Raw genomic sequence first — 13,749 nt, forward strand, 5'->3', positions numbered from 1 at the left:
TGCCTCTCAGGCATTGAGTACAAACTGTTTTTTTTTTTTGTTTGTTTTGTTTTGTTTTTTACAGACATGCTTCTATTGCACCTCATCCCTTGTTAATGCAGGCATAGCTGGGATGGGATGGGATGGGATGGGATGGGATAGGATAGGATAGGATAGGATAGGATAGGATAGGATAGGATAGGATAGGATAGGATAGGATAGGATAGGATAGGATAGGTAAGTTCGGTTGGAAGGGACCTTCAAAGATCTTCCAGTCCAACTGCATGGATCAGATTTTCTGATACTGGTACTTAAAATATTTTTTCATTCTCGACTATTGAGAATATGTACTAGCATATTGAAAAGCTGTCAAATGACTCTGTATGTGGAGTGATGCTTTAATTTAAAATGCATCTGTTTCATCATAGAAACATAGAAGGGTTGGAAGGGATCTTAAAGATCATCTAGTTCCAACCTTGCCATAAGCAGGGATGCCACCCACTAGATCAGGATGCCTAGGTCTTTGTCCAACCTGATCTTGAACACCTCCAGGGAGGTGTTCATCCACAACTTTCATGGTATTTTAATGAATCTTTTTTTTTTTTTTTTTTTTTTTTTTAATAATCATTTGCTATTCTCTCTGTCACTCTTTTTTTATTATTATTATTTTTATTTTTCTTCCTAAAAGATATTTTTTTCCTTATGGGTTAATCACATTTCCTTCATGGGTAAATATATCGTGTATTAGGTCTACATAGTATATTTTGTTTCAACTCAAGTATCTGAACACATTATGTTAAATATTCAGCATCGCATGGGAAGAAGGAGACAAAATGAAATAATGGCCAGGATTCAAGCAGCCATTATACAGGTTCCAAAGCCACGACCAAACCACACAATAAAAGCTATTGAAGCCCAAAAATTGCTAAAGAAGAAAAGAGAAGCAGAGGTAACTATCATCTATATTTCATTAATGGCAATTATATGAACTGGGAAAACATTATTTTCTGGAAGCATTTACACTTAGGAATACTGTACTTGTGCCATCTAAAGCTGATGATACAACTTGTGAAATTATATAGAAGACTCAATGTGAACTGGGCAAAATATGTGTGATTCAACATTTGTTACACAGGAAAAATTGTTTTGAAGGAAGAGAAAGTTCTTATTGCATAAATAAATAGATAGATACTTTTAAATGTAGAGTATCCAAACAGAGTTGCTTGAATAAATATTAGGGATAAATTTAAGCTAGTAAAAGCAGAACATAGACCACAATACCTTATTGCAAAATCCCTGAATAGTGGGAATTATACGAGCTAGTAGAGTCCTATGCAAACTGTATCTTGCAGGATGGAAAGCTGCAAAAATTTAGGATTTTGTCTGGTGAACATAGGTGTAGATAAGAAAAAGGGAAGAAGTAAATAGAAATGAAAAGAAGAAGGAAATCGTCTTGCCTTTCATCTTGATGTAGTTGACGCTCAATGTATTTTCAGTGTAAACTTTTTTGTGGTACTAACATGAAGCATAAATCATTCCCTAGTATTTACTCTGTGAAAAAATAGTTGAAGCTTCCTTACGACACTTTGTGAAGATAAAAACATTAAATTTTATGTTATTTCTTTAGGACACTTACAAGGAGATTAACAAGTTTGAGAAGTCTATTGCAGGAAGGCTCTCTGCAGTACACAGCCAAGTCTCTGATAGGTAATATCTGGATATTAGATTGTTAAGCTTAAACAGTACCTTAGGCACCTTAGGTGCCTACTATCTGTGGAGACAGCTATTTGAAGGAAATGTAATGTCTTGCTTAGTTTAAACTGTGATTCTCCTTAGAGTGATTGTCTATATGTCCGTTAGCATTACAAGTATTCCAGCTCCAGCTGTTAGCGTTTTTACCTAGTTTTTATATAATTGTGTTAGGGATGGCTCAAACTTCCCTCTCTCCTTTTTGCAATATATGCAGCAACAGAGGGCACAAAGTGTATCTCTTTTTCTATGTTTATTTCAGTCATTGAGTCTGTATTGTTGGTTAGACTTGCAGAAAAGAAGAGAGAGGTGGTGGATGTATATACATGGTACCACATTTCAAAGAAAAGTAACCTTTCTCCTTAATTATGCTTTATAGGCAATTCACATAGAGGGAGATGTTGGTTAATTTGTGAATAAGCGATAGGCATTCTGTCACCTTTAATGATATGTATACAAAATTTAGAAGAGGTGGCAGTCATGCATGCTGCTCTGGATACTTCTGTGTGAAAGCAACATCTGATTAATAACTGCAAAATTGTGCTCAGACTGGTTATATATAAAGAGTAAACTAAGTTTAATATTCTGCAATCCTAATTTATTGTTTCTGCAGAATTCTTTCTGCAGAAAGGTTTCTGTATTAAATATTGGCAAATGAGCTATTTGGCAGTTGGCTTATGTAAAGTCTGGAGCTCTCTGGACTCAGTGGTGATTGTGGGGTATAAGGGTGTCAAGAAGTAGCCACAATGCTCATGAACATTGCTGTCCAAGATAATTCTGTGCACTTGTCAGACTTGCATACAACTTCACAGGGATCTATATGAAAACACCTCTAAAAAACGTAAGTCCCGTGAAGTCGATAAACTTTTTATATTTTGATCTTTTTAATCAGTGATATACAAGAATCATTGCAAACACAGAAGTTGCAAGTACCAACCCCAGAAACCACAGCACAAACAGCACCTGAACTATTGAATGTTTATTCAGATGATGAATATATAAGAAAAATTCAAAAACGTTTGGAGGAAGATACATTTGCTAGAGAACAACGAGAAAAAAGACGACGAAAAATGCTGGTGGAACAGTTAATAGCACATGAAGCACAGGAGGTAAGAGAAGTACATAACCCACGCACAATTAGTAACCTAAATATATACTTACAAAGTAACACTATTTTTGAGGGCTGAATGAAATTTGAAGGGGAGAAAGGGAAGTATATACATTTTATCTCTGAAAATAACTTTTATGCATTGTAATTCTGTGATTCTGTGTGATTCTGTATTATTCCTTGAAAATTATGGAAGGTTTTGCATTCTTTCTCACCACTTTTATGTCATACTTCATCTGTATAAATCATAAAGGCTGAAATGAAAGCAGCAGAGCTTAGGTGATTAAAAACCAGTTGAAGGCCTGCCTGCTATTTTCCCCAAAAAGAATGAAAAAAAACGGTGACCTTTAAACTATCAAAATGCATTCTGGGTCTGAAGATGGTAGTACTTAAAAATCAGCAAATGTGACAGTTGAAAACGTGTATTTGCAACTATATTTAGACTGGATTAATTTTAAAATGGTTGTGCAGGGTAGTATGAAGAAGCAAAATACTTATTTTGCAGAGCTTTGATTTTTGAAGTGTTATGGAATAGAAAGTGTGTCTTGGGAGGATGTCTCTTTTGTCCAAAAATGGTTGTTGCAGGTTATTCTATTTGACTTTTGTCTAGAAAGCATAAGGCTTTTCAGGTTCCTCCTCAGACACTTTTTTTAAAAAGCAGCTCTTAGATTGTTGACTTCACACATCTTCTCTGTAAAAAATGATGGTATCAAACACACCTTTGTGGAGTTTTTCTGTAATTTCTAGTTATCTTATATTTTAGTGTTATTGCATTTAGAGTTTTTAGCTTAGATCAAGTAGATTGAACCCACTGTAGCTGAGCCTGTCTCCCCAGGTATTTCATAATAACAGCACTGAATATGCATGGCTCCTCTTAAAAGAAAAAGTATTAATTATATATATTTTTTAAAGCACTGGCATATATTGTCTGGAGAGATTTTTGAAGTTGTTAAGGAAAATGTAAATTTATTGGGGTAGACATTTAGAAATTAGATGACTTCTCAATATTTCTCCCAGATCAGTATTCTGTGGGAAAGTACGGATATCTCTCGTGGCTTAGACTAAGAGTCTGTACATCCACGCATGCTGTATTTGAGCTCTCACTCAAAGTGATTCTTTATAATGTTCTTGTTGATATGCATAGATTGTGAAGAAGTTTTGCCATCCAGATGTCTTAAATCTCTGTAATTAAAAAACTTCCATCAGCAGTTACAGCCCCATATACTCCAGTAGCCTGGACCAATAGTTCCAATAGCCATGGCTATCAGCTGATGGCTGTATGGTATCAGCAGCCATTACTGGGGTGTTTGGTAGAGACAGCAGCCCTAAGCCAACAAAGCCAGCCAGGGCTATCCAGGTCAGATGGCTGGTCCACCTGCAGTCACAGAACAAACCTTGCCAGTTTGAGATGGAGGAATTGCCGATAATGTTCTTCTAATCAGACTGTCTCCAGTGGGGCTCCAAAGCAAGGCAAAAGTAACAATAATATCTCTAACTTCCCAGGAAATAAATAATCTTCAGTGTAGGGACAATAAAGGGACTACAAGGATTAGAAGGAAAGACAAGTGATCAGTTGACCAAAACAACAGCCTGACCAGATAAAAGAATCTATTTAGTGCCACTTCTGTTTTGAATTATCAGGGGAAGAAGTTATTGGTTGGAATTCTATGAGAGTTGAGAAATTACATATTGCTTGATTTAAGGAACTATGAAATAAGTATATATAAATATATATTTAGGATTGAAAACATTATATAAAGTAGTTGAAAATTAGTATCTCTCTGCATTAGATATGGAACTAAAAAGGATTTGCAAGCAGAAATCATGGCTTTCCTGTAGTCATTAGGCTTTATGCTTGTACTACATAAAACTTGAAGACAGGCCATAGGATCATCTAGAATCAAATTAATTTTATGTTTTCAGAATGCATTAATGTGTTTCATGACCATATCTATAAATGTCTACTAAAAGAACCTTGTTCCAATTTTTGAATCTTGGCACACTGCAAACTGTAGTACAAGTCTGAGTCTGGGAGTAAAAGTACTTTAAAATTACATGGCACTCCTTTGTGCGGAGCATGTGGTGATGCCAGTCAGATTTTCACAGGCAGAAAATAAAAGTGTTTGACAGTAACATAGTTTCATCCCAATTGAATCTTTGATCTGCACTGTTTCAACAAATTATTTGTTCTAAGTACTCATTATTTTTAAACGGTGTTTAGATTTTCTCTCTGTGGAATTTAAAAAGCTATCAGAAAGTTACATGCCTTCTTTTATTGCATTGTTTTAATAAATACAGAAGACATCTGAACAGATTTGCTCTTCAAAAGGCAGCACTATTGGATAATTTTATTACCCAAAGTGTATCAAATGACATGTAGGATGAATATGAAAATACAAAGTGCATCTAAAATTGTTAATATTGCATCGTTTTCCATTTTAGAGTTGCATGTGTGATGATAATTCTGCACAGAGAAACATAATGTACAAAGAGTACACTACAAATCAGATCCTCATTTAGTGATAAGCTTTGAAGGGAGATGATCTTGCGTGCGGGTAAAGCCCTCTGGGATTAAAGCCTGAGATGACCACATGATAGTTTCTTTGCTGTTAAAACTATAAGACACTGTGATGAGATACTGTGCCAGGAAAAAGCACATTTTGGCTGAAATAAACAAAACTTTGAGGGACTTTTGTATCAGCTTGGTCTTTTCAAGCCACCAGTATTTAATTGGAATGTAGTTTTTCTACCAGTTGCAAAGAAAACAGAACCTAAAAATATGGAATGAGCTTTTGTTGAAAAATACTGGCTTCTCTGTAATATCACCATCAAAGATTTCAATTTATTTGAAGGTTATTGTTATTGTTATTGAAATTCAAATAGTTAAATAAGTTATTTAAATAGCTAAATAGTTATTAGTCTCCTCAGGGCTCTCTCAATGCGTTCTCTGCCCAGCCTGTATTTGTGCTTGGGATTGCCCCAGCCCAAACGCAGGACCTTACACTTGGCCTTGCTGAACTTCATGGGGTTCACACAGGCCCACCTCTCCAGCTTGTCCAGGTCCCTGTGGATGGTATCCCTTCCCTCCAGGTATTTGTAGACTGCTAAACTATGATCTAGACTTCTTTGTAGAATCTGGTATTTCTTTCATAATGGCATGATTATACTTAATAAAGTTTGAATTTTCATTTAGAGGTGAATTTATATAGTGTGTTCTGCCCTCTCTTTGTCACAGAAAGCTGATGAAAAATAAACCGCATTAAAAGAAAATAGAAGAGGTGATACTTTTTTTTTTTTTTTTAATGATGCTATTAACTGGTTTTACCCTATTTCTCTGTTCTTAGGAAAATTAATTTGAACTCTTCAGATCAATTCCAAATTTATGTCCTTAAATCTGAACCTATATTTTATAGCAGTTTTTCTGCATCTGAATCAAAAGTCCAGGGAATCTGAAATTTCCTCTAATATTCTTATTTAGGAGTGATATTTGGCAATAGGGCTTGAAAGGCAAGTTGATGCGTTTGATTAGAACTCAGAAATAGTTCTGGACTGTGAAGGCTGTGGGATAAACCTTTAGGTTAGGTTAAGCTGTAGATACAAAGCACAGAAAAGAAGTACAGTAGTGGGAAGATATTAGTATGTTCTGTCAAGAACTTTGAGAAGTACCGGTCCACAGCCTGCAAACTGTCAGTATGCTCTCACCATGCTTCAAGCAATGGTTCAGAATGATTTTTTTATAATATTGAGTAAAGTATTTTTTGCATGATGCTTTGTCATAGTGAGAATGCTGAAACTGTTACCTAGAAGTCTTGTATTTCCCTCTGGTTGGAATGCTTTCCTCTATTCCCAGTCTCCTAAATGGAGGTGTTATTTACCTGAATCCTGAGAAAAAAGGATGAAGTTCAAAACTGTAGAAAAATAGACTTATTCAAAGGGTTCAGTGGAGCATGGCTGAGAATGGGGACTGGTAGAGAACAAGGACAGATAAGGGAAATAACGACCAATGTAATTCAAAGAAGGGATATATCTTTACATTCAGAAGCAATTATTTGAAATATGCATTGCACACAGGCTTTATCCAGGTTAAAATCGAGTTATTCTGAACAAATGTATTTTTTACTCAGTATCTCTGTTAAGACATATTTAGAATTAATTTATATAGTTCTACAGTTCTTGTATGTTTAACAAAGGTAGTATTCATGAATAGAAGTGTTCTGGACGTGTGTATCAAATTAACAAGTAAATGTTATATAACTCCATTCATATTTCCCATATAAGACACTGATGTGTTGTCTATGAAATAATTTATAAGCTGTTCTTAATGCTAATTTTTATATGTACATACATTTTAGGAGGCTTACCGAGAGGAGCAACTTATTTACAGACTAATGAGACAATCTCAGCAGGAGCGGAGGATTGCTGTTCAACTCATGCATGTTCGACATGAGAAAGAAGTGTTAAGGCAAAACAGAATTTACAGGGAAAAACAGTATGAAGATAGACGACTGAAAGAGTTCCAGAAAGCTCTTGATAGTGAGGCAGTAAGTGATTATTTACTCCCCGAGTCATTGTAGCAGTTCTAGTACTTATCTGTGGAATTTGTATTGTCAACTGTTAGAATTTAGGCTTTTTCTAGGGTGATCCAATGATGAATATATCACTTTTAAATACCTTTAAAGTTGCAGCTCAGTTAATAACGGACATCACTGAGCAACTTAAAGTCTCATTTTGTTCTTTTCTTACAAAATAATTTTCACTTTTTAAGGAAACCTCTCTATGCTGAGGTCAAAAGACAGTCTTGTAGAGACAAAATGACAGAAGAGTTACAGAAAAACTTGCCTTAAGAATTATGTTTTTCATGTCCTTTAGGTGTAATAAGCTAACGCCCATTTTTGAAAAATGCCATAATAAGGAATTTCAGTCATGCATGCATTATTTCTACCTTGAATCTTGGAGGAGATTAATAAATTAAAAGAATTCATAATCCTGTGAGAAATTGCCAAGTGTTACACCCACAGCAGGCCGTAATGTAACAGTAAGAATGTTACTTTGCTCCTGCCAGAAATAATTAACAGCTCTAAATCTGAACTCCTATATAATCAGCAGCCATGGCTATTGATTGCTGTGCTTCTGTAAGAACACTCTTGGCAAAAGGGAGCACACGGTCACAGGAACTGCTGATACATCTCTACAATGACCAGAAATCCTTTGCAAAGGTCAAACAGCATCAATAATCTCAAATTATTTGTATATCAGAATCTGATGAATTAAATCGCTAGTCACATACCGTAAAAGAGTATTCCCTCATAGTTTTCAGTGAAACTAAGCATCTGCATTGTTCCTTAGGAAGAGCAGACAACATCATTTCATGTTTCCCTGCCCTCCAAGCACTGAGTACATTCTTAATTTGTTTTTCATGAAAGAAGTGATATATTTCTCCTTTTTTTTTTTTGTTTTTATTTTGTTTTTATTTTTTTTGTTATATTTTAGCAGTTAAAAAGCAAACAAACTGGACTTACAGAATGAATAGAAGTTTTTAGATTTTTGTATGTGTCCGTGTTCAATGTCTTTCCAGCTCTGGTGTGACTGTTTTCATTTATTGGTTTAAATGAGTAAGTTAATTTTCTTAGTCCAGGATAGTGCACTTCTGCAGTTTAATTTGGTTTGCAATCTCAGATGTACTTTTCAAAACAAAATTCTAGGCTCTTGCAAAACAAGAAAAAATTGATTGTGAAGAACAAACTATCAAAGAAAGAGAACGTCATGAGAAAAATGCTGTTGGAAGAGCCCAGGCTCGTTATAAAAAGCATTATTCTATATGTTGGGAAGTGATCGACCAAATCATTGACTTGTCAACAAAAGTAGGAGAGTATCGAATACTGACAAACAAGTGAGTATGTTAGCTGTCAGGCAAAACTAACAGGTGTTAGGTAGTTGTTAGGCTTAATGATTCGTTCTGCTTTAAGCACCAGTAATGTCTTATGTGGATCCTCAGGTATCTTACAGGACAGCTTGAATTACTTTACATAAGAAAATTATGATATTCCTTTCATGTGAGTATTCACTGATATGTAACACAAGGTGAAATAGTGCTAAAGCCTTAGTGTAATTCCTTGAAAACTCAACCAACTTGAATCCTTAGAAAACAAGGATTCACTAGTTCTACAGCTTGTAGAAATACTGACTTCTGTTTTATATGAAGAAATTCCTTCATTTAAAAGTTAAAAACTGAATGCTACTCATCTCACAGTAGGTTGCTCCACTAGCTGAATGTTTCCCAACAGTAATATAGAGAGGATGAATTTCCTAATATATATCAACCTGCCTGGACAGTTCTGAAAATTGCAACTTGGTCCAAAGTCTGGGTCCTACATGCTGTGATTCCCTAATCTGACACGCCACAATTCCACAGGGCTTCTGAGAATGTCCTAAAAAGGCAGCAATCTCCACATGCCTGTGATGTAGTAGTGTTTCCAAAACCACAGAGCAGGGCTTTGGATTCTCTGTTGTTCTCTCATTAGTATTCAGTGATTAGACTGGGGGGGGGGCTTGCATGATTAGAAAGTATGCCAAAAACTTCCTTACCTTTTCATGTAGTTGTAGGCTAAATAATTAAGCCATATACATATGAAATATGTATGTCTATATTTCAGGGAAATCATATAGATTTTGGCCCAGTGGGTACTGGATAAAATAGTCATTCTCGACACAGTTTAGTTATGATTTCCTTGTCTAATACAGTTTATTCCACAGTAAGACAGTGTCATGTTTGCTTTTACTGAGTAATGAACAATATGTACAGATATCTGAAATACCTTTGCAAAATATGCATATTAAGAATTTATCTTCATTACTGCCACTACCTATAGGTTTTGTCAGTGTTTCTGTGCACTTCATTGAAAAGGGTGCATACAGTATGTATTCAATTATTTTTGAATCATGCATTTAGTTTCCTTAATGTTATAGCCCTCATCTACAAGCATTAATAAACAAATAATAACAAAAAAAAGCTCCAGATGGATGTAATCCTAGAACATTTTGAGTATATGCCAAATTTAAGCTGTTTTTATACAGTTTGTTTAGCACCCATTTATGTCAGAGTCCTATTTATATTTTAGCAATAACTATAATTGCTTAATAACTTGGTACTTATATGCAGTTTATCTTGTTCCGTAAGAGTATTGTTCCTTTCTGAATGAAAGGGAAAAAAAAAAAAAAAAAAAAAGAGTTTAATTACTTATAAAATTCTGAATGAATTTTAGATTCCAAGAAAATCTGGAAAAATTGTATTGATTTTTGGTGAGGGGAGGCCATATGCCACAAATGAGAAGAGTATTTTGAAGCAGGGAAATAGAGTTGCAGCAAAACTGTTACCACACATCTCTGCCAGACAAATACTGTGTGATGAATCACTTACAAAGATACTGAAACCTACAAGGACCTACTGATGTCATACATGTACAAGTAACCACACACAGTGACTGTTTTTATGGTTTCTTCCTAACAAGCTATAGTAATTACAGAAAACATTATAAACCATACCAAGTCTAGCATATCCCTATTTCATGATTGTAATTCTTGTAAATTTGGGTCCACTATTTTCAAACATCTAACTCTTAATTTTTGGCTTGGAACTCATTCCATTTTTTTGTTTGTTTGTTTTCTACTGCAGCAAAATTCCATTGAAACTGATGCGTGATTGGAAGGAATTTTTTTTTAATGGAAAACCAATATATGAGCAAGCCTCAATTCACCCTTTGCCAAATGAACCAAGCCCAGAACAACTTGTAGAACTGAATAAAATGAATCTGTTAGATGAAAAAGATTATGGTGAATATAAGGTATATCAAACTGATAAGACGTAATGAAATATAATACATCCTGATTGTACATAATCATAAACATCTTGTTGTGATGTTACATTTTGTTCTTTCAGTAGTTTCTGATATCAGAATTTGATATGCATTTTCTTTGTGTTACATCAGATTCTGTATGAAATACATGGCTATATTTTATGTTTGTAGCATTGGGCAGCTGATACAATTTGAAAACACAGTTATAATTTCATGCTTATTATAACATTGATTATATTTCTCTCCTGAGTTCATAGAACCAACAAGTAAATTGGAATGCAATGAATTTTAGTTAACTGGAATGTGAAAGTATGGTTAATGCTACCTTATTTAAAAATTCAAGAGGAAGTAGACAGCAAAAGCAAGTGAAAAGAAGTAGGGTCTGTTACAAAAGAGCAATTCTAGCAATTTTGAATGAAAGCTTTCTAACAAGATTTATTGGTTTGGGTGATCTATTTATTTTCATATGGGAACATTTTTAAACATTGTTATAAATGGCTGATGTTTTTGTTAACCTTCTGTTAGGATACAAGGTACCTTAAAACTTTTCCTCAACTTTAGGATGCAATATGTAATTTCAGAAGTGAAAGGTGAAGAATGAATGTCGCCCTGTTATAATTAAAAAGTATTGTACAATATTTTCCAAATTAAAATGTAACTGATGCTTTTCTTTGGGGGTAAAAACACATCAGTATTTTCAAATATTCTGTTTAACTATAATATGTCAAAATCATTATAAGTAGCCTGTCTTTGACTGGCTGGGAAATTATAACCATAATATACATGTGCTTTTACCCATCTCCTGAACAAATTGGTACAACGAGTCTAAATGCTTTTTAGGAGTTTGTGGGGAAGGTCTTGCAGTTCAGTTTATTTTGTTTTCAATCTTAATATGTGCTTTTCTGATTAATTTATTTGTAAGTTCCTTGTTCAGGCCATATCCACCCATGTAATGAAATTCACGATCATTCTCTTTAGGTGGAAAAAAAAAAAGCAAATACTGAAGATCGAAAGGGAGGACATACAGGACAGATAGGGAGGAAAAAGTTACTGGGGAACATTAATGAAAAATGAACTTTTTTAGTCAATATTTTTTGTATTACAGAGTCTCAGTAGTCTTCTTTCGATATAGGGGCACTGAAGAAAGTGAACATTTAAACATTTAATTTAAAGCATTTTTCTCACTACCAACCTGTTTCAAATGCACATTCACATTTTTTTTTCCAGTCTTATGCCTTACTGAATGAGTGTTCATCAAAAGCTGATACAACATAACTTGTGTAAAATTGTTGACACCAATACATACTTATGTCACCTGAAAACCTAAGTGAACAGTTAATTCCTTCAGAGTATTTCATCTAAACAAAAGTGTATTGGCAGGGCATTCTGGTAAAATTTATGCTGATTTTCTTCATCACAGAGGAAAAAGCGTGGCACAGGCAACTTGGCATCTCTCAAAAACAATAAGTTTATATTAAGAATGCTGACTAAAAGAAACATATGATAAAATAAAAGAACAAAATAAAGCACTATCAGTATGTTGTACATTCTATATTAGACTGAGCTTGAAAATATTTGGAAACTATCACATGATCAGTTGTGGCTAATCACTTCATAAGTTAATAAAATCCCCCAAACTAAACGTAACAGTAGGCACTGTCCAAAATATCAAATAATTTGCAGTTATCATTGAGGGCGTTGACTGGCAGTCATATAACTCTGGCCTGATACCTGAAGCCTTGTTTCTAACATGTAAGCTACTTTAACAAAGACAAATTCAGTCTAGCAATCTTTTAGATTGGAAAGAAAAAGACAAGAAATTTGAAAGGTGATTACTTCAAATAAGAAACCCATTCCATTTGGAATTCATTTTTTCTACAGGTTTGATAGAATTTAAAATAGTTGATAATATCTTTTCTCACAATTTTAAAGGAGAATGATTCAGATAGAACAAGGATTTTATTTTTTTAAGCATATCTTTTCCACTACATATTAAAAAATACATTCTCTGGGATAGGTCAGAGAGTGGATATTATGCAACTCAAAAATATTTTTTGTTGTTTTTACTGGTTAAAAAGTCACATTTTCATTTATAGTAATAATAAATTATATGGTGTTATTTTATCTAATGCATATATGTTCAAAGTCAACGCTGATCTAGTTCTGTTACTAGAAAGTATGCTATGGCAATATATAATTTATAATAGAATCATAAATCATAGAATGGCATGGGTTGGAAGGATCCTTAGAGATCATGTAACTCCAACCCCCCTGCCATAGGCAGGGATGTCACCCAGTAAATCAGGTTGCCCAGGGCCCCATCCAACATGGTCTTTAGCACCTCCAGGGATGGGCATCCACAGCTTCTCTGGGCAATCCATTCCAGTGCCTCACTACCCTTACAGTGAAGATCTGCTTCCTAATGTCTAATCTAAATCTATCCTCTTTTAAGACTTCTCTTGTCCTATATTTATGTACCTGAGTAAAGAGCCCTTCTCCTTCCTTTTGATAAGACCCCTTTGAGTACTGAAAGGCCTCAGTAAGGACTCTCCAGAGCCTTCTCTTGTCCAGGCTGAACATTCCCAGCTCTCTCAGCCTTCCTTCATAGGAGAGGTGCTCCAGCCCTAAAGTAAATAGTAAAGTCAGGAAAAACAAAACAAAACAAAAACAAAACCAACCTAGAACATGAATTTAAAACTTTGTATTTCAGTAGAACTTTGAATGAAACTAGGTGATGTAATTAAATATTTAATTTATAGAATGATACAATAGTTTACATTGGAAGGGATATGGTCATCATTTAGTTTAACCTCTTTGCTCAAAGCAGGTTCAACTTCTAAATCAGATAAGGTTGCTCAGTGCCTTGGCTGGTCAGCTTTCAAATATTTCCAAGGATGGAAATTCCACAGGCTCTCTGTGCAACCTACTCCTGTGCTTAACCACCCTCATTGTGAACATTATTTTCCCTCATTTTTTTCTGTGTTGAAATTTCCTTACTGAAACTTTTGACTGTGCCTTACAGCCCTTTAGTGTGAACCCCAAATAAGATGACAAGCCAAA

At 34.6% G+C, this 13,749-nt stretch overlaps 1 protein-coding gene across 1 annotated transcript in view; it reads left to right on the top strand.

Annotated features, from left to right (window-relative positions):
- The window catches only part of SPEF2 (sperm flagellar 2), a gene marked incomplete at both ends in the record, with an annotated part of 65,548 nt that overhangs the window by 11,312 nt on the left and 40,487 nt on the right, over positions 1-13,749 (top strand). Inside the window, 6 exons of the mRNA XM_084304765.1 lie at positions 788-928; positions 1,607-1,686; positions 2,621-2,837; positions 7,189-7,377; positions 8,539-8,726; positions 10,509-10,677. Of these exons, the coding sequence (XP_084160891.1) occupies positions 788-928; positions 1,607-1,686; positions 2,621-2,837; positions 7,189-7,377; positions 8,539-8,726; positions 10,509-10,677 (984 nt within the window). The remainder of the gene's footprint in view (positions 1-787; positions 929-1,606; positions 1,687-2,620; positions 2,838-7,188; positions 7,378-8,538; positions 8,727-10,508; positions 10,678-13,749) is intronic.

This window comes from Netta rufina, assembly GCF_964035555.1.
Source record: "Netta rufina genome assembly, chromosome: Z".
Lineage (NCBI taxonomy): Eukaryota > Metazoa > Chordata > Aves > Anseriformes > Anatidae > Netta > Netta rufina.